Source organism: Amblyomma maculatum, chromosome 9 (genome assembly GCF_055883805.1).
Source record: "Amblyomma maculatum isolate TAMU_Amacu chromosome 9, ASM5588380v1, whole genome shotgun sequence".
Classification (NCBI taxonomy): domain Eukaryota; kingdom Metazoa; phylum Arthropoda; class Arachnida; order Ixodida; family Ixodidae; genus Amblyomma; species Amblyomma maculatum.
Window position 1 is genome coordinate 83,866,900 of NC_139352.1, and position 22,479 is coordinate 83,889,378.

The 22,479-nt window shown below is 47.0% G+C and overlaps 1 protein-coding gene across 2 annotated transcripts in view; it reads left to right on the forward strand.

Moving 5' to 3' along the window:
• Positions 1–22,479, forward strand: part of LOC146179639 (voltage-dependent calcium channel subunit alpha-2/delta-3-like) — a 204,430-nt gene that overhangs the window by 81,607 nt on the left and 100,344 nt on the right. For both annotated transcript variants that reach the window (XM_084579291.1, XM_084579292.1), the window contains exon 2: positions 10,845–10,926. In XM_084579291.1, the coding sequence (XP_084435417.1) occupies positions 10,845–10,926 (82 nt within the window). The remainder of the gene's footprint in view (positions 1–10,844; positions 10,927–22,479) is intronic.

Here is a 22,479-nt window from a genome sequence, read left to right on the forward strand (position 1 = left end):
GAAAAAAAGACACGGGGACAAATAAAGGAAGAATACGAAGCTCCAGAGCAGCAAAGGCCTTCAATAAACCAAACCGCGAATGGGTCGACAGAAAGACAGAATCGCATTCACGCCGGTGCCTTGGGTTCTTCTTCATTATGGTAATTCCCGCATTCGTTAGAACGAGAACGCGCCAATCTACGTTTCTCTTTTTTTTTTATGTGTGCGAGTTTATCCCTGTGGCCCGAGCTTTCAGAAACGAGGAGCGGCGCGATGCGTCGCTTGGCACGAGGCTCTGTTTTATCCTTTATTTTCTCTTTATTCCTTCCTCTCACGCTCTGGGTCGCGAACATCATCTATCATACCGGCGATGAATATCTCACGACGCTTTGTTGATGATGTCTGCGGCGCTCGCAAAGCGCTTCCTTTTCCTCCTGGCCGTTCCAGCGTGCTTCTTTGATTCGCATTGCCCGGAATGAAGAGGGAAGAAAGCCGTACCCTTCCTTTGTGCTCACATCAAGTCCCTGCAAGAAAAGAAAAAAAAGTAAAGGGCGCGCAGAAAATGTAACTTTTATCTGTTCGTTCTGGTGCTTTGCAACGCCTTGACCGTCTCCGAATGAGGAACGGGCCAACGAAATTAATAACGAGTTCATTAGGCTGCTGGAAACAGATACCTCTGTCTCGTGTGGCTCTGTGTTTCTTTTCATCTTTTTCACGTCAGGTTTTGTGGGTTATGGAGGATAGGGGCGCATGGATAGGAAGGAAAGGGAAAAGAAACGCGGGTGGACGAGCTGCAGCAACACGGCTTCCCGAGTCCTAATGAACTGCGGCGTCCGCTGCGTGTGTCCGGCGCGGACGTTATTAAAAAATAATTAAGACGGCTGTTCGTTTCCCGCTTTGTCCTCTCGGTGAACGCAGTTCTTTTCGTAGGTCAGCATCGCGAGAATTTAATCCAGCGTCCATCGCGCGTGAGTATTTATCTTCCATTTCTTAGTTTTCTGCTTGTCTGATTTTAAGTCTCTGCAGACGTAGATATGAAATGCAACCTCGTTCCTTTATTTTCGGCGGGCGAATTCTAGTTCAGATAATTATAATTGGTTCGCAGGATGGGAAAGGCGCAGGATCTGCCACACTTGTTCTGTGATGTTCAGATGAGTGAATATGTTTTTATGCGTCCAGTGCTTAAGAAAAATAACAGCACGGAAGCCAGTTTACCTGAATCAGAAGACAGGGCTTTGTCTTCAAGAGCTACGACGTGCAGAATGAGCTCTAGAACCTTTGAACAAACACGAACTGCTGCTCAAATGCACTTGGTAGAATTCTTGCAACTATTGCAAGAATCTTCTGTTGAAACTTATGCCTCAAAGGTGCTCTGCTGGCTTTTCATGGTCCACGCTAGTTGTTTCCCTATTGATTCAACATGCGATATATGTTTTGTTTAGTGCCTAGCCGCCGCTTAAGTGAATTGCGGAACAGCTAGGGTTTCTTGGTGAATGCACCAATTCGTTACTGTGCACGACATGTTGCTGAAACCTGCGATTAGGCTTGACTGGCCTTCGATGCTTTTTTATTCGTCGTGTTTCTTTTGACATTTTTTTTTTAATCAGAACTTGTTTTTTCCGCCGTCTGGAGCAGCATGTCGTGACTCAATCGCTTCTGCCTTGATCTCGACTAAACGAGAATTGTGGTTCTTTTCTTTTAAACTGTTCCCCAGCATAAGGTTTCGCAGTTGGACACCCGTCGCAGTTGGACAGCCGGAGTTCGCGCTACTCTCGAGTTCTTGCGTGTTCACATCATAAGTGCGGAGCTCTTGCTGTGCGCTTTAACTCATTGTGCAAGTTCCGAATATTTCTTCTGTGTGGAGAACGTGCTTTTTCTTTCCATATAGCTTTTCTAGCTGTTACGTTAAAAGGTCGTCGCGCCTACAGAAAAGTACATCCTGAAATCCGAGGCTGCGTTGAAGCAGCGCTTCACACTTCAGAGCTGTTAAAAAGGTTTCTCCACTCAAGATATCTTTTAAAGCTCATCTGGGTTCTATTTAATCTGGCTCATTCATTCTTTTTTTGCCATTTTCTATTCTACGCGGTGTTAAAGCCATTGGGCACCATATGTGTAGGCAATAAAAGGTCCGTTTACTTTCACAGAGTATATTTTTAAGGCGAAACCCTTATTTGGCTGCGTGACGAAAACATGTCCGAAAAACGCGGAAGCAAAATGTAACGTGTGATAAGACGTCACGTCAAGATGAGACTGGTAGGTATGAAAATGTGTATGTAATGACAATAGACATATAAATATCGTGTCATGCCTAGTCATGTCATGTGAGTCATTATAGTTTAGGCATGCGTCATAGTCACTTGTCATGACTCAGTCAGATCGGAGGTCCAATGTGCACGAGTTTGAAGTTCATGACTTGAGTAACTGAGTCAAGGTGATGACCATGACTAGTGTCTTGTCATGACTCTCAAAAGTGCTGACGAGGCACCAAAGACGAATAGGAGCTACTAAAGGGAAGCCAATGACAATACTTTCGCATTTCTCTAATGGAGGTCTCAGCCAAAAATTCTTAAGGGACGTGAGAACAAATCGAAATTGGTCTGCAGCAAAAGATTAAGAAGCGTCCTAACGGTAGAGAGGCTCTAGCCATTGAAAACAGCTTCCATTAACTGGACGTGGTGGCAAAGTGAAACTAAAGCCAAAACAATCTTTTTAGCCTTTCAACAGAAAAGCGCATAGCCGCAACCCACAATTGAGAAAAATGTGTCGAAAAAACAAACACGAGCGTGATTTCGAAATCGAAGTTGTTATTCAACCGTTATGTGTGCAACGTGTAGGGCGATGTCACACTCGATTTCTCTTCCCAATTAGTATACATGTGTTAGTCAAGTTAGAGGCTATAGTTCGCGATAGAGATTGGAACCCACGACATACGTACCTAAGATTTTGCGCCGCTCATTGTTTACAGAGGAATGGTGAAGACACCGCGCCTTCCTTCTCAAAAAAGTAAAGATTTTCAACCCGGGTTCGATTCCGACCACTAGCGGCTGCGTTTCAATGGAGACGAAACGGAGAGGCCCCCATGTGCTGTGCGATGTCAGCTCACGTTAAAGATCCCCGGGTGGTCGAAATTACTCCGTAGTCCTCCACTAAGTCTCCTCTTTCTCTCTGTTTACATTCACCCCCATCTTCCTCTCTTTCCTTAAGGCGTGGTTTAGGTGTCTACAGCACAAGTGTGACAGGTACTGCGCCTTTTCCTTCATGTGAACTAACTATTAATAATAATTATAATAAGTCAACCCGGGTTCGATCCTGACCGCCGGCGGCTGCGTTTTGATGGAAACGAAATGGAGAGGCGTCCGTGTGCTGTGCGATGTCAGCGCACGTTAAAGATGCCCAGGTGTTCGAAATTACTCCGTAGCCCTCCACTACGCCTCCTCTTTCTCTCTGTCTACTTTCACTCTCATCTTCCTCCCTTTCCTTACGGCGCGGGTTAGGTGTCTACACAAGTGTGACAGATACTGCGCCTTTCGTTTCATCTGAATCAATTTTTATTACTATTATTTAACACTCAGCCAAGCCCTATGCCAGCCTTGTAATGCCAGTAATTCGGAAAATGAAAAGAAAAAGGCCATATTGAGTGTGCTATCTCAAAAGCGGCCGACTAATTTTGTGGGTGCGGATCTCTCAGCCTAGGCTATACCGCCAATACTCTAAAGGGGTGGTAATGGAGCCCTTTCGGGTATTGACATCGGTACTTTTAATCCCCTGTCGAAACATGTTTGCAGTCAATTTTGCCGATAATAACTGCATATTTAAAGTAAGATGTCTTCCTCCAGAGAGAGCCGCGTACGAAATTTATAGTTAGAGCAAAGGGGGCACTTAGTTATCGTCAGTATCTCTTTAAACTTCCTATGTGGTGTACCAAATACAACAAAGGAACATTTCGCGTGGTTTATGCGGGTGACCTTCAAATGTTATTAAGGGGGAAACCAGCGCAACGAACAAGGATTGCAGAACGGTTGCGCTGGCGCTGACTGCTACCTGTCGAAAGAGAGAGAAACAACTTTTAATGCCAAAAGAGTAATAATTAAGGCAAGCGTTAATTTGTTAATTTGTGAGAGCTATACTGACGACAAAAAGAATAAATACTCAACTTGGCTATGGGAATAAAAAACAACAACAACAATAATAATGGCACCAACACTTTAATACATACAGGAACCCAGAGAGTTCAGATAAAAAGTTTGTGACCACGTGGTGCATTTAATCGTTTTCTGACTCCATGTACTGCATTGCAGATAAACCGCTTTCAGCTGGTAGTAGTAAGCTTGTCTGTGGTTGGACTTCGTGTCGTCGTTGTTGGCTACGCTGCATTCTTTATTCATAATCAATGAACTAACCTGGTCAAAACTACTACTCTGTATTAGTTCACTTTCAATTATGTTTCCAGGAGGCAGTGGGTTATATAAAATCGCTGTCACTAGTGGGAATTGTATTCTCAGTTTTTGGAGTTGCAATAAACTTCTCTTCAATGCCGGTTATCTTTATTAATGAACAGTTCGAATACTATCAGCGATCCCCATCCCTAATTTTTTTACATGGCCCATACGCATCAGCTGAAATGCTGCAGCGTGACCAAGCTACCCTATGAGAGGCGCTGTGTGTAATATATCGACAAGGCTGGAACTACCGTCCGTGTTCCCGTACCGTTTATGTTTTTGTCTTGTCAGAAAAGGAAGGATTGATTTCCGACCGCTTTCTTTCGTTTCCCTATTTTTCTTCTTCATTTCGGAAAAGCATGTCCGGTCTATTTCATTTCGCTCACTCTTTGTCTAGCGACGGCCTTCCAATTCAAAGTCCAATTCAGAGCTGCACCAGCGCTTAATGAAGCTTGCAGGGGCCCGCGATGGCGTGGTTCGATTTCATCCCGCGACCTTCCTTTATTGCCCCCGTGTCTGCCTTTGCTCTCTTTCTTTTGTCGTATCTCACGCCGCCGTCGTCCTGCTTTATGTTCTGGCGATGACGCTTAATTAAACTTTCGCCTGTTCGCTTCGCCGGTCGTCCAATCGAAACGACCCCGCGCTTCGCGTTCGGTGGACCCACTGCCCACCCTCTCTGTCCGTCGCCTTCCCCCTATCCCCTCCATCCCCGGTATTTCTTTTATTGTCCCCTTTTCTGAAGTCGGTTTTATCGTTGTTTTAAACGGCGCGATGGTTACGGGTTTCCTTCGAACCATATTCGTCGCCGGAAACTGTTGAAGGTAATAACGAACAAAGCGCGTCGCCAGGCCGCCCACTTTTTGTGCTCGCTTTTCGTTCTCGGACAGAGGGGTCATTTGCTGTTTCTAATGACAGCGTCGTTCACAAGTTCATCAAAGTGTTGCACTGTGACCGGCATGACAAAGGGCTGCGCGCCTGTTAATTTCATTTATTTCCCTTTTAGTTTCGAAGCCTCGATTATCTTTCCTGCTTTCACTGATTCATGTGCGATGTCTCGTACGCGGAGCAATATACACTTCGTTGTTTTGCGACGTGCGAGCAAACAAATGACGCGCAGATCAATCACAGTGTTTGTCTGCTCAAGCATGCGCCATCAATGCAGCATTCGTCATGCCTGCCTGGTATGCTGTCATCGAGTGAAGCAACGTGCGTTTGCTCCCTCTGCCGGCAGATGATGATAGGGGAGCACTTTTAAGTGGCCACACCAAGCGTTCAATAACTGTCGATTTCTTTTTCTGATTTTTTTTTGCTTAAGGTCTTCTTACCGCCTATCAAAAATTAATAAATTGGTACCGTAACTGGTGTAGTGGTTACGGCGCTCGACTGCTGTTTCCAAGAATGCGATATTGAATCCTGGCCTCGGCTGCCGCTTCTCGATGGAAGCGAAAAGCTAGGCGCTCGTGTACTGAGCGATGTCAGTGCACATTAAAGAATCCCAGGTGGTCAAAATTTCAGAAGCCCCCCCCCCCCCCCCCTCCCCCCTCCCCAACTAAGGCATCCCTCGTAGCCTCAGTCGCTTTGGGACGTTAAACCCCACAAACCAAACTAAACCTTGGTACCGCAACAATGAAGTATGGAGTTTCACGAAAAAACAAAACAGAAACAAAGTCACGAGCTAGCGTGAGCGCTTCCTTGAAGAAATCCTAATTCGGCACGCGTATTAGGGAGGTTTCTAAAAGCGCTCCAAGCCGTACGTGCCCTTGCACACGAGTATGTCGCTGCGGGCTTGAACAGCCTCGGGCCACTTTTTGACCAGTTTCATGACTGTTGCTACTCTGATTCGGTCGACAATACTGCCACGTAGAACCTCAGGCAAAGAGTGTGTGAAACTGAATGTGAATTCAGTGGCTGCGTAAAGGCCCTCGTAAAAAAAGTATCGATGCTTTCAGCGTCTACACTTCTAAAGCGTGTTGAGAGAATCTTGCATCGTGGGAGAAACTCAGAAGTTTTTGAGTGGAAACACTATTGTTGCTATTGCTTTTAATATGCTGAGACATCTGGCGGTGTGTAACGTGTGGCACAAAATGGGCCAGAGTGAAGCTCCGTTGGTTTTATACTTCTGACAAATGCTGTACCTTGATTTTGCCCAAATGCCTAGTGGCATATCTTAGTGACGTCTCGCGCACACTTTTTCGCGCGAAGTCCTTCCTTAGTTGCTGAGTGTTATGCCTATGAAAGATCGATGTAGGAGTTAGTTCGATGTAGGAGTGAGTACAAAAAGCGTCAGAAACGTCGAATGACACCGACTTCTTTCCGCTTCCGAAGTAGCAGAAATGCCTCCTATGCCTTGGAATCTTCCCCTACAAAATGCACCGCGTCAGTTTTAACATCCGCTTTCGAGAAGGATGAGAGCTGTGCTATGTGGTCCGCTCGAGCTGTGTATACGGGTGCCGAAGGTGACCTAGTCGGTTTGTGGCAGGCCCTTTGCCAGACCGCTTAGAGGTGGGATTGCAAAGCGTACTCGGGAAAACCAAAATAAACAAATGGACGAGGCGTAATTCCCCTCTTTTATGCCCCGGGGCACTACTCAACGTAATACACATGCGCACACCCCAAAATGCGACGCCCGCAGAGAAGGCTCTCCGAGACACTGGCATCGCAGCTGGGTGCGCCAGTGCCGCCCATGCTGAGCGGAAGCCGTACGGGTCTTTTCCGCCCGTCTTTTTACGAGTCTCCGGCAAGTTACCCTGCGCCGTTCTGGTAACGAGCCGACGGCATGGATGATAGCGATCGCATGGAGCGGACAGCACTTCGTTTTCACATCCTGCGAGTGTGCGTATTTATTCGTGTCATGATCAGATATGCAGTGTTCGTGGAGAATGTGCTCGCAGTTGAGGTGACACTATCACTCAGGTGAAATACACACTTTTGTTTCACTTTGTTTTTTAGGAGCCGAGTAGCAAGTAATAGAACTTCGCGGCTAAATATGAGATGAGAAACCTATGTGGTTAAACCACATTGTGGTTAAACGAAGATCCATATTGTGGTTAAACAAAGACCGAGGACAATTTTGCGTAATTATGGTTATGAGTAAAATTTTACTTTCCGGTTCTCTCCGGCTATGCTGAAGTGTGTTCACAAGGAAAGAACGCAATTATGACTGAGGAAATCAGATAAAAAAAGGACATCTCCTCGGCCGATTCAACCTCGTGACAGTCTCACTGAAAAGGATGGGTTTTCACCGCTTCCAAGCGAATGACTGTGTAGCGTAGACTTTGAAATCAGCGCGCAAAAAATTTGTGCGACATTTTAGTTGACAATTAGTCGTAGATGACGACACTTGTATTTTCTTTTTAATCTTTGCTTGCCCAAAATCTCCGTTTTTTTGTGTGTGTGAATATGGCCTTTTAGAAATTAAAACGCGTCATCTTTAGATAGAGGCTAACATTTATCTACAAGCGCAGTTGAGCCATAGCAACTAGAGTGCAATCGATTCTTGTCAACTCACATTGTACAGCATGAAGCATTTTGAGCTACCACAGGTCTTTGCCATCCCAGCTCCAGCTTGATGTTTCTTTCGGAAAGAGTCGTCGAGAGCTACATGCGGAGCTGGAATACCATGCGTGCAAGGGTTTTAATTGACCTCTAGCTAACTGGCTAAATTCACCCACTTACCATTACCTTCACCCTGTTTCATTAAAAAAATTAAATGTGGACGACAGGGTTACGTCAGGACCTGCAACGCAGCTATCGGAAGAAAATGCATCCAATCGCGTGGGCTGCAAAAACGCTTCCCGGAGCCTGCTCATCTGTTGTGGCTTCAGAGTACATGCAGCACATGTGATAAAAGCTTTGAGCAACGGCAGACGATTTCCACCTTCATGATTAGCTAAAAGACAGGACTGTCTCGTTATGGAGCCGAAAGTGAGAATTGTCGGCGTCTAGTGGAGCTCTCCAGCCTCGTGTGAAGTGAATAGACCGCTTCAAATCCCTCATCAATCATTGGGCAGTTTGTTGAACCCTAAGGGTGCAGCTTATTTGCTAAGTCAATTTGAAAGAAAGAAATGTTAGATTTGAAAGTTTTTCGTCCCGATAAAGCGAACGACAACGCTGGTGAATCACCGCACACTGTAGTTTGCATTGCTGATCATAGTCTTCTCTTCGTCTCCCTCTAGTTCCTTTCTTGTCTTTGCCAATTTTAAGTGCATATTATGAAAGGCGGCAATTCTATCTGACTTCAGAAGAACAACATAGTCAAAAAGACGGAGTTAGAAGAAAAAAACTTGACGCAGTTTTTCTTGTGAATGATTAAAAAACGGCAGAATCTGCTCTCATGACACGTAGAGACCGCAGACAGTTTGTGTCGTGAAGGAAAAATCAGCCACCTTATGCTTCACAGCTCACTTTATAGTTAGGTTTTCTCGACACGTGTTTTCCATTTTATTTGCACAATTAGGATAACTTGGCTCATGCTACGTTCTTTGTGCAGTCATAAGCGTCGTATTTAAGACATTGCGCACTGTTCATAACGATATTCCTACTCTAGAAAGGAAGAGCTCAACGCCCCAGAAGAGAACATTATGAGGGCTGTGAACCATTTATGATTATCCTAATATTAGTTTCTTGAGGTATTTCGATGGCGCGCTGGAAAGTGAAACGACTGAGAATGATTCAGTAAAATGAAACTGACACAAAAAGAGACTCAGTGAAATGAAAGGCTGAGAAGGACTAAGCAAAAAATAAATAAAGGACCTATTTAATGCAAGAAGAAGACCTAAGCTTAATGTAGTTTCATCGCATGACAATGAGTTGTTTACGTAACGTGCTTGCTTCTCATGTTGTGGTTACCTGCGCCAGGTACATTGTAGCGTAGAGCGCAACGCCGGTGCAGCGTCACTGCTCATTATATCGCTGAGATGTGCTAATATGTTCCGGCTAAGGTGCTTTCATGAGATCACAAGCTTGGTCTGTCTTTATCAAATCGACTGTTTGAGATTGCTCAAGGTTTTGCCAATTTTTGCGCTGAACATGTGAGGCTTTTGGCGTACAGTCTAAATGGCCCAAATTCCGCTCTACTAAAAGACACCACACGCGAGAGAAATTCCCCGAGACACTTATGTTGTAAACTGATTGAAGGTTAATTGAAGTTCGCCTGTGTAAAAACGCAGACATGTGCAGTGACGTTGCGACAGTGTAATTCACGCGAGTTTCTGAGGCTTGATTACCCCGTCATTCACTTCCATGTGGTGATCTTGGCTTTGCCACCGTAAATTCCAATCGAATCGTGGGGAAAAAAAAATAGGAAGATATATTTTCTTCGTCCTCTTTCTCCCCTTATGACAGCCGTTTTCGCAGCAAGATTGTAGCTCGTGGAAAACAAAGCGGCACACGTTCGCTCCGGTCAGGTAGGGTAGTTATGCATCCCCCGGCGGGGCGACAACCACCGGCTGTCGCCGGAAATGACGACGCCTCGTGGTCCCGCGGCTATGCCACTTCCAGCTTCCGGTTTCGCAAGGGCGCGGACTATGCCGTCCACGCACACTGCCTGTACGCGGGGACTCACGGGAACGCAACGGCTAAATGGTGGGCCAGTCGCGGAAATAACTTCTCTCTGCCCTGAGCGACAGCGTGACGCCGCGGACAGGTCAGAGAAGAAAATAACAATACTTGCAGCGGCGCCATCTTGTGCAACGCGTAGAAGTAATGTACGTCGTCTCTTCTCGTACAGTCGAGCGCGATTTGAAGGTTATCGCGCGAGCGTCGACCAGCCTTGCACTCCAGGCACCTGGTGGCCGGGTTGGGAACAGGAAAAATCATGATTTCGCACTCTTCTCTCCCTCGTTCGCTGTTCCATACAACAACCATCACCCCCGCGACAAACGCACCGCCCTTTCTCTCTATTTTAAGCTTTCCATTTGTTGCGATAAAGTGTCCAATTTCAGATAATACCGAAGAATACGTCGTGGCAAAACGATCACTGCCTGTTCGCAGAACCAAAAAAAAAAAAAAAAGAAAGTGATGTCCCATCAGGGAGTAACGGCTGTTAAAGGAACAGCAAAAAGAGTGAGGGAAGCTGGCCTGATACCTCTCTCGCCTCCGCAGAGAATTCTGGGCCATGGCGCTGTTCATGTTCCCGGTCGACGCTCGCGCGATAACCTTCAAATCGCGCTCGACTGTACCTTAGCGCAGCCAGTCTGCACCCGTGGCGCTTCTAGTCAACGAGTTTCGTCAGCGCGCGAGCGGTTACACAGATGTCATAGAGGGGCGATCGCATGCAAGTGGGTGTGCCCTGTATTACGAGATGACCTTGCAGAGTTTTCAAAAACGTAATAAGACATTCACGCCTAGTACGTGTATAGTGCCTGTATTTATGCTCCATAAGATGAGAAATCATTGCCTGACGATTCCTCTTTCTTCTTCCCGCAGTGTCCGGAACTGGGCTTGGCGCTTTGGGACAGAAATCTCCAACCAGAGTCTATTTGCGTCGAATTTCACCGAGATTAAAGAGGTGAGTAGATTCGTCCTCGGCGACAGTGCCATGTACAAACATAATCAGAGAAAAAAAAGTAAAAAACAAAATAAAAAGGAAAAAAGAGCTAGGATGAAGTGTTGAAGTGAAGTGAAGCGTTGAAGTGGAGTTGAACATCAACAACAACAGCTGCGCGCGATACACGGAACAACCTCCGTTGTTGTTGTTGTTGTGGCTGTAGGAAGAAGGAAAAGAAAATGCACGGGCCTGCTACTGGCTCTGTAGCTCAGCCACCTCCGCTGCCTCGTGCAGACAGAAGAGAAAATAGGCAAGAAAAAAAGGGAAGAGGGAGAGAAACGCGCGCGCCGCAACAACAGCCGTCGTCCACGACCGAAGCGGTGGCGGGTGCAATGACGGCCTACAACAGATAAAAATTTAGTGGCAGGCAAGCACCCGCCACAAGCGGCGGTGACCTACCTGTCCCAGCCCCATTAGGGGAGAGGGCCTAACATCCGGATTAAACAGCACCGCTTTTAAAAAGCGCGCCGTGTTCGTTACCGTGAGGCAACGCGAAGAGAACAAATCGTTCTAACCGATGCAGGCAAAATAGCTGGGCTAATAGTTAAAAAAAATTTACAAAGGTGCACTAAAGACTCTTTGTGCGCAGAAGTGCGAAAATATTGCGAATTACGAGCCTAATTTTGTTAATTATGACCTCATTCTGCGTTTCGTATTTTTTTTTTCCGGCGTCTACATTTACACTTTTTGGCAGTTTTTTGTATGCTACTGTTTTATTTTATTTACTTTTATTAGCGTTGTTTTATTTTATAATTCATTAATTTTGTGTTAGACACCTTGTTGTTTTCATATATCCCGGTTTCCATTTTTATTTAGGTTTATTAGTTGCGAACCCACGCAGCGAGGTATCCATAGCGGGCGAGCGCGCTGTGAGCATGCGGCCGTCGTTGAAATTACCCTCCTTCTCTTCAGCTCCTCAGGCGGCCTTTCCTACAACCCCCCCCCCCCCCTCCCCTCCCACACCTCCCGGCCTACTTCAGCTACTTGTAGGGAAATTATGGACTCGTTCTCAGTAAGTCGGCCTAGAGTAGTGGCGACTGTTCTCTGCTGGGCCATGGTGGTAGTTCGATCCCGGCCTAGGTGCTATTCACTGCCCACGGCTTGTTACACATTTTCCCCACGTCACTGATGAGGCAAGAAGTATTTTCGCAATACAACTGAGCGCTTAATGACTAGTTAGTTTCAGCAGGACGTGTCGCGTGCTGCACGTCGCATAGCGAAGAAGGTACAGCTCCCTGATGCCATTAACGTTTTCGTAAAGTTGAGAATTGAATTATTGTTGTTCCAAAATTGCTGCATATACCTAGTGGCCATCAGTGTTTCTTGTTCATAATACTGCTCATTCGTTCGTGAAATACGGGGTTACTAAGAAGACGTGCACACTTTCCGCCGTTATAAGTTAAAAAATACCGGCTCTGAGATAGAACGTATGAATTAGACTTGATTGTTGGACATGAAATAGGCCCCGAAGCTCTCTTCACATGGCTCCATTGAAGAACGACAACCTTGAGAATTCTTGAGGAATGTCAACATTGAGGAACGGCAACGGCAGTCTGTTGTACTAGTACTTTCTGGACGCCCCAATTCCTGCTTCTGTGACGTAGAGGCGCACATAAAGGAAATCGAAAAGCTTCTATCAAATAGTACGCTCCCCGAAAGTGACAGCGACCCCCTCGGCAAATTAGAGATCATTTCGTTGAACTCTTGGCACAAAAATGAGGTTTGCAGGAGCCATATTCAATCTGTATTCCACTCCGGGACTTCTTTCTGGAAGAGCAAGATGAGATGCATGCCTTACCGATGGGTGAATATTTAACATTCACTTTCCAGGAGAAGTCAATATCTCTTGGCAACTACGATGCTCGGCCGGTTTTGGTACACGACGTTAACAAAATGTATGAATGTGCAAGTTCTTGCAAAGTTAGCGTCATCACTCAGCTTTGATACTGAAGCTGAAAATGAAGAAAGTGAAGAGCTGCTGTAAGGTACGATGCCCGCCAAGAAGGACAGCCACTTGTTGTTGCTGTGGCTGTAGGAATAAGGAAAAGAAAATGCACGGGCCTGCTACTGGCTCTGTAGCTGAGCCACCTCCGCTGCCGCGTGCAGATAGAAGAGAATATAGAGAAGAAAGAAAGGGAAGAGGGAGAGAGAGACGCGCGCCGCAACAACAGCCGTCGTCCACCACCGAAGCGGTAGCGGGTGCAACGACGGCCTATAATAAAAATTCGGTGGCAGGCTAGCCCCCGCCGCAAGCAGCGGTGACCTACCTGGCCCAGGCCCATCAGGGGAGACCTTCCCAACAGCCACTTCCACGGCCAGCGAGAAAGCCTTCCGTATATCTACACCAATGTAGCGTCTCAGTGTACCCAAATGAACGGTTAAGGACGAGGTGTTTTTAATGAGAGGCCGCGAACACACACCTGCGCTAGCACTTCCGTTTAAGAGACCATACCGCTCGTGTGCTCTATCGTCACCATCTTCGATGGAGCAAAATATTACAACCGGATGAGCGGAACAGAGGCCGGAAAACCTAATGTTTCCTGAGAGGAAGCTTTTCAATATCCAGGGACTAGTGAGCCATGCGCGCCCCATGTTCTCCCAAAAATAAAGCAGCCCCAAAGCCGGGTACAGCTGGACGATAGCATAATGCAAACCTCATTTTTGTGTCATTATATTCAATAAAATTTTTTTTCATTGGCTGAGGGAGGGGCTATTGTCTAAGACAGGCGCCTTGACTGCTAGAAGTGTTTCACTTTCTTCTAAGTCTTCCTCTGCGCCAGATTTATAGGTCTTATAATTTATCGTTGGGGGGGAATCACAACATCATCAACATTGATATATGTCCTAAACCCTATACATCACAACCGGCAGAGTAGCGCAGTGGTCAAACACCACTGGCCTCTTGTGGCAGGTGGTTGGTGGCTCAATATGCACCCACCGGTGAGGAAGCGCCCAGGTTGCTCCCCCAGACATTCTGGGGTTGATGTTGTTCTTGCACTTATATTCTGGGGTGTAGAGCAGGGTAGAGCTGATTATAGCTCACGCAACCTCATTTTTGCCCCATATTCCTGCTTTATCTTTCGCTCAGGCCCTTTTATTTTTGTGATCGCAACCTGGAGCGCACCGGTTCCTTGATGTTAAATGGCCTCCTTAGGTTTCTTCTTGGCCATTTCCCTGCTCATCCTACAGGGATCTATTTCCGCACCGAAGACGAAGACTGGACGTACACGAAGGTTGTACGAAGAGTAAGGGAAGCTGCAGGGCAGGACTGTTTGCTGCCACGTCTTGCTCTTAATATTTCCTTGGGGTACATTGAGAAGGTACACTGATGTAGCTCTACGAAATACTTTCTCATTGGCTGGAGGAGTGGCTATTTGGGCGAAAGCCTTTCTATGCTCTTGGTGCAAATCTCGCGTTCACGAGATGTGTCAGCGAGACGTGGCACTAAGTTCTAACGTCGACATAGTTTTCCCGGTCAGGACGTCGCAATAGTAGGTTTGGCATTGGCACAATTTACTCTTTTTAGGGTATTGAAATTTTCATTCTCGAGCGTCGAGGAAGAGGAGTACAGAGATATGTCGCCGACGACGAAACCAAAGAAAAAAAAATGGAATTGTGAGGAATACACAAGCGCGCAATATAGAGATATAAGCTTTTCACTTTTTTCACGTCGCTGCGGTTGTGCAGTGGTTAGGGCGCTCTACTGCTGTGCTTAAGGATATGGGATCGAATCCCGGTCGGGGCAGCCGCTTTTCGGTGGAGTCAAAAGGCTAGGAGGCGGTGGGCTGAGCGGTGTCAGTGCACTTTAAGAACACCAGATAGTAGTATATAACACTTATTTGTGAAATGGATTGAAGCCGGGGTGGTCGGATCCTCATTCCAGGACTCCGTTCCCTGATGCCACTCCCCAAGCTCTCGCAAGCAAAGTCCTTTGTTCCGCAAATTCGAGGCTGGACAGGGCCACCTCCGAATCCGCCCACGTTGGGCTTTCTTTACGAGGTACGGCTTGATTTTCTTGGCAAGCCTGTACCATATGGTAAAGTTCTTTCTCCTCAAGAACGCCTTAACCTTCGAGCGTGCCCTCCAAGGAATGTGCCACCAGCATAAGCGGCCGTCCGACGGTGCAACTAAAAAGATTGCTCTTAATAGTATCATCCGGGAAATTGTCAATAGGAAGCTGCGGATGTTTGTTGTTTTGAAGACTGAGCCGGCAGTGGCCATGCCACAATTCATGCGCAGCGAAATTCTGCACGCTCTTTCATCTTCTGCCCCGTACCAAGAGTCACATTCCGGCAGATACACGGCAGAGGTTCCTCGGCCATACCACGATCCAAAAGCCATCAACTACACTGCTATGATTTTGGAATCATGTTCGTGCTGCGGTATACGTAGCTGCTGTCCGTCGCCCGTTCCCTACCACGTCACGCTGAGCTCGCAGAGCCATCAGGACATGCTCTTGTTCTGTGGTCTCAGTAGGAACCTTTGAGACGCTTCCAGCCGCGCTGACCCGACATGTGGCGCTGTGCTTATCATCAACATCTGTGCTGCTACTGCGCACATGTTTGGCACGTTTTTCGTTACTGCAGTTATCACGGAGAGGAACGCTTTCCTGTCCGCACCGTCGTGCCACTATTTTGACACTGACTCTGTCCATGTTGAGGCCCGCGTTCATCCCGATTCGTCGTAGCTTTGCTGGCGTTAACAGTGACCGGTCTGCTAACCTCCGCTGAGGAAACTGAACGCTGCAACCTTGTCACTGGGGGCAACTTCCAAACATTCATCTGGGCTCAAAGTCTTCACTACCGCCGAAAATGCCGACTGCAGTCAGTAGCTCTGAAGACGCTACTAACGTCAATCTCACCGCACGCCCGACGAAAATATCGTACAAAACGAGCAGCCCCGACAACAAAACCGAGAGCGTTGACTTTGCCACACTGACACCGCAAATACCAAAAATTAAAAACTGCGTCCACAATTGTAAGAGGCGACCTTGCTTTTTCCATTGACTGGTTGTAGGCATAAGCTCCGGGGGACGCAGAAGCGGATTTTTCAGCTGTTAGCAGAAACCTAGCGTGGCGAATTGCATGAAATTATAACCGAAGGCTCACTGGGTCCGTTATAAGAAGTGCTAAGGTTTATCTGCTGGCGCCGACTGCAAAGTACACTGCTCGGAAATTAATTAGCAATGCGCTGTTCGTCGTCATCTCTGTCATTCTCCCTGACTGTTGCAATGACCTTACCTTCGGCACGGACTTTCTGCGACTTTATGGGGCCGTGTACACAACGTTCGAGAGAGCGCAGTTGAATTTGTCACGAATGGAGACCTTTAGTATGGAGAAGTTCCGCTGATGCTTTTGCTCATCGACGAGCAATTCTGCTTCCTTGCTGCCATGGATTGCGACGAGGAGTACTGAACAGGCAGTTGCACTGATACTCAGCCGTGGCGTATCTATATCGTGAGGGCTAGTCAGCTTGGCTCATGGCAACTTGGCTCATGGATACACCAACAAGTTTTGGACCAACCTCAGCGATAACCGCAGCAAATTATGAAAGGTACAACTGGGGCCTTGTATGACAGGCGACTAAAGTGCAGGTTTTTTGTGTGTATGTTGCAACATGAAGCTTCAGTCTGCAAGGCGCCAGCGCTCTTTGTCGACATCAGGTGAAGCCTGTACCTTTCGCAACGAAAACTCCTTAGTTTGGCCTTGTGATTTTCGAAAGCGCATTGCTTCATATATTGGGGGTAGGTCAGACGCCCTTGAACAAGCATCAGATTGCCTGATCTGACTGAACTGTTACCGCGTAGCTCCAAAACATGAATCAACCCAGCACCAAATGGTCGAAATGTTCAGAGACTACGTTATCCAACCATCGCAGAGTCCCTCCCTGAGCATTCTCCGTGGTGCATATTAAGGGGCTAAAACAGACGCCTGGGCGCTCTGGTTATCCATGAGTGCAGACAGCGTGAGAAAAACGGGGACGTAGGAAGGACACAAATGAGCGCTATCTTTCAACTCTTGAAAGTCAGAGTTGAAAGTTGAAAGTCAGCGCTCGTTTGAGCCCTTTTTACGTCTCTGTCTTTTTTGCGCTGTCTGCACTCACGTATATATAAAAAAGGACGGCGGCTTACAATTTTCTATTGACTATTCCAAGTACAATCAAGTTACATGAAAGACGTGTACTCTCTCCATCACCTTGACGATACATAACATGTCTGCAGCGAATATTGAAGCGTCATGCATCATACTCCCATTGGCTTTTGATCCACACATGCGGCAGAAGCCCTTATGTGACCTTTTTGTTTTTAGAGCTGCTGCAGCTGAGGGTGCAGCTCAAAGGGAGCACTGCAGCTGAGGCTCAAAGTAAGTACCTTCGCAAGACAAACATGAGCCACCTTTGCAGGCTGCGAGGTTCGAAACTGGGTTTGGGCTCACAGGAGAGGGGAGGGGGGCGCAACGGGGTTTACGGAGCTTCTCCCAAGCGCACACCCCTAGAAAAGCAAAGCGTCAGGCCAGGGAGCGCTCGTACCCATTTTTACTGGTGGATGTCCGGCGGTAGCTTTCGAACTAACCACCTCCCGCAGCCGAGACGGGTGCTCTAACCACTAGGCTACACCTGCGGCTGCGCAATACACAATACCTCTCATGAAATAAAAAGCGGATGTTGGAAAATTGAAGTTAAGCATGAAAGGGACCGATATAAGATAGCTTTCGTGGCTACTAACGGGCATTATGAGTTTAACGCTATTCCTTTTGGTTTATGTTCGGAGCCAGAAATCATTTAGATCTCATGGAAACCGTACTCTCGGGATTGAAGCGGCAAACCTGCTTTCTGTTTCTTAATTATGGGATCGTACGTGTCTCAGTTACCTTCCAGGAGCAAGTGCGCCGTTTGCTCTCCGTGTTTCAGGCCATGCTATCGGCCTGATCACCACCTCCTAAACCAGCCGGTCTGCTTCATCCTTTTCAATTGCTTGAAACCCCATTTAAGCACATTGGAAAGTACTTCCGGCCAATTCTTTTACTGGCGTGCGTGACGGGCGTATTTTGTGTTATTCTGGGCGTTACAGAGGAGCTAACCAGCGAATAGTGCAAATATAGGCAAATTCTCACCAAGCTGTTGATTAATCGTAACCTTCCGGTAAGTATTCTCCACCCTAAAGCGCATGAGCACATAAAATGCGGCCGCCACGCGTGCCAGTTAAAGATTTGGGTGGTTGTACCTCCCGAGGCCATCTCTGGCATGTACTGCCGCGAATAAATGGATAATATGTCGCCGCTATGCCGAGACGAGATCTATGCTCTGGGGGTCTGCTCCAACGAGGAACTGAGCTCCGGCAGCTCGGTTTTCTATTGGAAACATTGTAAAATGAGTAGATCTCAGGCATATATCATAACGGACGCAGTAACTGCGTTAAGCCGAACTTTTGGAGACCGTTGTCCGACTGTAGTACAAGTCACAGTAAACAAAAGAAAATTAGCGGGACGCTCAGCCTTTGCCTTTGGAGTAGATGCGATAGCTCCTTTGTAAATTGGCTTATAGGAAAAGAAACCAAGAAAATCGTAGTATCTGTCACTCTTATCAGTGGACACCTCAAAAATGGCGTAAGCAAAGGGACACAACCTCTGCTACAGTTCTCTATGCTAATAACTTTCGCCAATATTTCTACCCCAATTCTGAACACTTCCAACAACTATTCAGCCGAAACCGGGGTGCGGTGTTGGCTTTTCAATCGAACGAGCTGTATACCCGCCATGAAACGAATGCATTGACGGAACACCTCGATCAGACCCTCTCTTGATATGCTTTGCATGTACGTCGACTTAGAGGGCAAGTACTCGAAAGAAATTCCTACCCCATTGACATTCGCCTACAATACGGCACAAGACACTGCTCGCGTGACACCACTCAGCCTCCTTCACGGAGGAACACTGACCATTATGCTTCACGCGACGTTGCTTCCGAACGCCGACGCCGAAGAATTCATCCAACGCGCAGGGGAAGCTCGGCGACTGCCGCATGTGCGGATCAAAAGCCAATGGGACTGTGATGTTTGACGCTCCAATCTTCGCCGCAGACATGTTATGCATGAGCCTAGGGACAAAGTATGAGTCTGGGTGCATTTCCGCCACCGCGGATTCTCCGAAAAAAAATTTTTGCAGCAACACTTCCCTACGTCGATCTCCAACATAGAAGCCACCTAAACGTGAGGTCATGTCAGATGGTATTCGAACATCGAAGCGACGCCAGAAACCAGCCGACATTGTTCATTCTGTATGCAAGAAGCCGTATCATTCAGATTGAAATTGATCCCCTCACCACACTTTTTTTTGTGCGTAAGGATTGTGTGGTTATGTAGGCAGGTTTCGGATCAACGTGACTTTGTCGGAGCTGTAAAAGAGGAACTCCTTTAAGATAATACGCCCGTCGAAAACGATAGCCACTGCTCCGTCCAATAAGAAAGTATTTCCTATAACTATCGCCGCAAAATTGGGGTCTCGTTGGCGATATTCAGCTCTATATACCTTGCTCCGAACCCCACTATTTCTAAGTAAGCAATCTTGTCGCATCCCTCACCAGTGGTTGAATATTAAACAACCAACCACTTCCCAGACGAGCTTTCGGCCACTGTGACACTCAATTGAATGGTGCTGCGTTGCTCCGCCACTAGAGGTTATGAGAACTCCACAATATGAGGATCAGAAAGACGGAGAAGAATACGAAAATATGCGGCTGTGCCGCAACGAGAAGACAGTTGATGGAAAGGTCATTGTAACAGCTTGGCCTCAGTTTAAGTAGCTCCATATTGTTATCATTTGGCGCCACCATCCTTGGACACAGTCACAGGTCTGTTTTAATCGCTATGCAAATTTTTTTACTGGAATCAAATCGTTTGCCTTGCTAAATATTTAAACATCACTTGTTCTTTATATTTCACTTATTTCCCGTTTTCTTTCCTTTCCTCTACCCCTCAAATCATTTTTTTTTTTCATGCAAGTATATTTCAAAAATTTTCTTTGTTACCCAATTCTTGGCCGATCCCCCTCTGTGGTATGTGCCATAAGTTATTTGGACAACAACAACGTTTTAAGAGGCCAACAACAACACAAAGCTCCTGCTCACTAGGACAATAACCACTGCCACTACGGCAGAACTACGTCTTCATGACCCGGTCGCCCATCTCGTTGCGACCTCGGTGTATACTACGGCGGCCACGTTTCGCAGGTATATAAGCTTTTGTTTCGATAAGCAACCTCAACGATTGCTTTCCCTCCCGACTACCAAAATGTTCAGTTTCCTTGGAACAATACAGAATGGAGATTTCTCCTGATAGAGGTTTCTCGCATGCGGCTGCATTGCTGCCATCGCGGATCGTGTTTACAGAGGCATCTCCTTGATGACCCCCTTCATTGGTTTGGTCTGATTGTTGCATTGCTAAGGCTGTTTTTCTTGGCACTTCTACGTTTCGCCACAGCAATATAAATGTCTCCTCCGTCATTCAAAACTTCCTATTAGAGATGAAGCAATTCAGTTATGAGCCTTTTAAGGCGAACACATTTAACTGCCCGTGAGTGGCGTCCACAGCAAGTATGCACGAGAAATGTTTGCGGGATATCGGTCAGATTTTGATATATAGGGACTGATAGTCATAGATAGTGACATATATTGATAGTTAATGATGAGTAAGAGTGGGCCTCTCTCTAGAAAGAAAAGAGAGCTTTCATTCTCACAGAGAAAGAGAGATAAAGAAAGGAAGAGGGTCTCTCTCTAGAGAGAGAAGAAAGGAGACTCTCTCCCTCTACCTCTCCTCCTCTTTCTCTTTCCCTCTACTCTCTCCCTCTCTTGCGGTTTTGTAATATTTTGTTTACGTTAGGTGTACAGACGGAATTAATAGGTGTGCTTTTTCCACTGATACTGCATCGTTCTGTCTGCTTTGGCCTTAATGGCCGTTATCTGTTAACGCCTTTAACCAACATGCCAATTATTGCTTGGCCTAAAACTTGTTTTTATATATTACACAAGGAAAATTTATAGTGTGCTTACCAAAACTCATATTACCCACATACTAATAGCACTATACAAAATAAGCTCCAATATACATGATTCCTCAGAGAGTGGAAACAATATTACACAAAGAGAATTTATTGTGTACATACATGCATACAAAAAACACACATTACCCACGGAACAACACTATACAAAACACTATAAGGTACTTATACAAAAAGCTCAATACATGATTTTTGAGAGAGGGGAAAAATAGAAGGGGAGGAGGGTTCGAATAAAGAACGACTGGCAACTCAAGTCGCCCCGCCGCGGTGGTGGTAAGACACCCAACTACTATGCCGGAATGCCCGGGTTTGATCACGACCTAGGCGGCTGCGTTTCGATGGAGGCGACACGAAGAAGCGTTCGTGTTCTGTGCGATATAAGCGCTGTTGTTGTGGCTGTATGAAGAAAGAAAAGAAAATGCACGGGCCTGCTATTGGCTTTGTAGCTGAGCCACCTCGGCTGCCTCGTGCGGACAGAAGAGAAAACAGAGAAGAAAGAAAAAGAGGGAGAGAAAGACGCGCACCGCAACAGCCGTCATCCACCACCGAAGCGGTGGCGAGTGCAATGACGGCATACAACAGATAAAATACGGTGGCAGGCTAGCCCCCGCCACAAGCGGCGGTGACCGGCCAGGTGAAGAAAGGGGCTGTTCCTGGCCCTACGGGGCTGGGACGGTAGGCCAACGCCGCTTGCGGCAGGGGCTAGCCAGCCACCGAATTGTTACCTGTTGTAGGCTCCCGCCACCACTTAGGTGGCAGACGACGGCTGTTGCGGCGCGCTCTTTCTCTCCCTCTCTTTTTTTTTCTCTCTAATTTCTCTTTTCTGTCCGCACAAGGCAGCGGAGGTGGCTCAGCTACAGAGCCAGTAGCAGGCCCGTGCATTTTCTTTTCCTTCTTTCTACAGCCACAACAACAACAACGATCAGGGCCAGGATCAGCCACCTTTCACTACCTCCCCCGATGTAAGCGCTGTTGTTGTGGCTGTAGGAAGAAAGAAAAAAAATGCACGGGCCTGCTACTGGCTCTGTGGTGGTAGAAACGTTTATTGCCATTGGAACAAACAGTGGGGGGAAAGGTACTTGGGTGATCCCTTACTACATGGGAGACACCCTTATAAGGTAAACGAAAGTCCTTGAAAAGCAATCCTCCTCATAGCACTGGAAATGATCGGGCGTTGGTCTTGACTTGAGGTGCTCTTCATGAGAGACTCCCAGCAGGACTCTGCGACGTTCGGTGATGGGGTATAAGGAAAGGCGGGGCATGCAAGAAGGATGTGTAGCAAGTGTCCTGGTTTGCCGCAGAGTCTGTAGGATGAGGAAAACTGGTCTGGGTATCGGGCATGTAGACGTGTAGGGTATGGAGCAGTCCGAGTCTGCAAGCTTCGCCAGTGTACGGCCTGCGCTATGGTGAGAGAGGGGGCTGGGGGTGTATATTCCCTTCGTTTGTCCCGGTAATACGAGAG